We start from the raw sequence: 298 nt of genomic DNA, 5'->3' as shown, positions 1-298 counted from the left end.
TGCAGCCGCGGGGAGCGAAGAGAGCCCAGCAGCAGCAGCAGCAGCAGCAGCAGCAGCAGCAAAAAAAGCCCCCGCGTGGCTACGGGCTCTTTGCGATAATTCCGAATATGGATTTAAAGGAAAAGGAATTTATTTGGACTACGAGGTGTACGTACACTGCAGCAGCGCAGCAAACGCCTCAGCCCCTTCTTTCGAAATCAAATACGACCCCGGTGAGGGTTTAGGGTTTAGGGTTTAGGGGTTAGGGTTTGGGGTGGGGTTTAGGGTTTAGGGTTTAGGGGTTAGGGTTTGGGGGCAG

General features: G+C 54.0%; 1 protein-coding gene across 1 annotated transcript in view; it reads left to right on the top strand.

Annotated features, from left to right (window-relative positions):
* ETH_00041180 (uncharacterized protein) overlaps positions 1-298 on the top strand; it is a gene marked incomplete at both ends in the record, with an annotated part of 1,894 nt that overhangs the window by 1,279 nt on the left and 317 nt on the right. Inside the window, one exon of the mRNA XM_013376244.1 lies at positions 6-212. Within this exon, the coding sequence (XP_013231698.1) occupies positions 6-212 (207 nt within the window). The remainder of the gene's footprint in view (positions 1-5; positions 213-298) is intronic.

This window comes from Eimeria tenella, genomic scaffold, assembly GCF_000499545.2.
Source record: "Eimeria tenella Houghton genomic scaffold, Eth_scaff3272, whole genome shotgun sequence".
Taxonomy (NCBI): domain Eukaryota; phylum Apicomplexa; class Conoidasida; order Eucoccidiorida; family Eimeriidae; genus Eimeria; species Eimeria tenella.
Note: the sequence above shows the minus strand (reverse complement) of the source record. Positions and strands in the feature narration are given on the sequence as shown.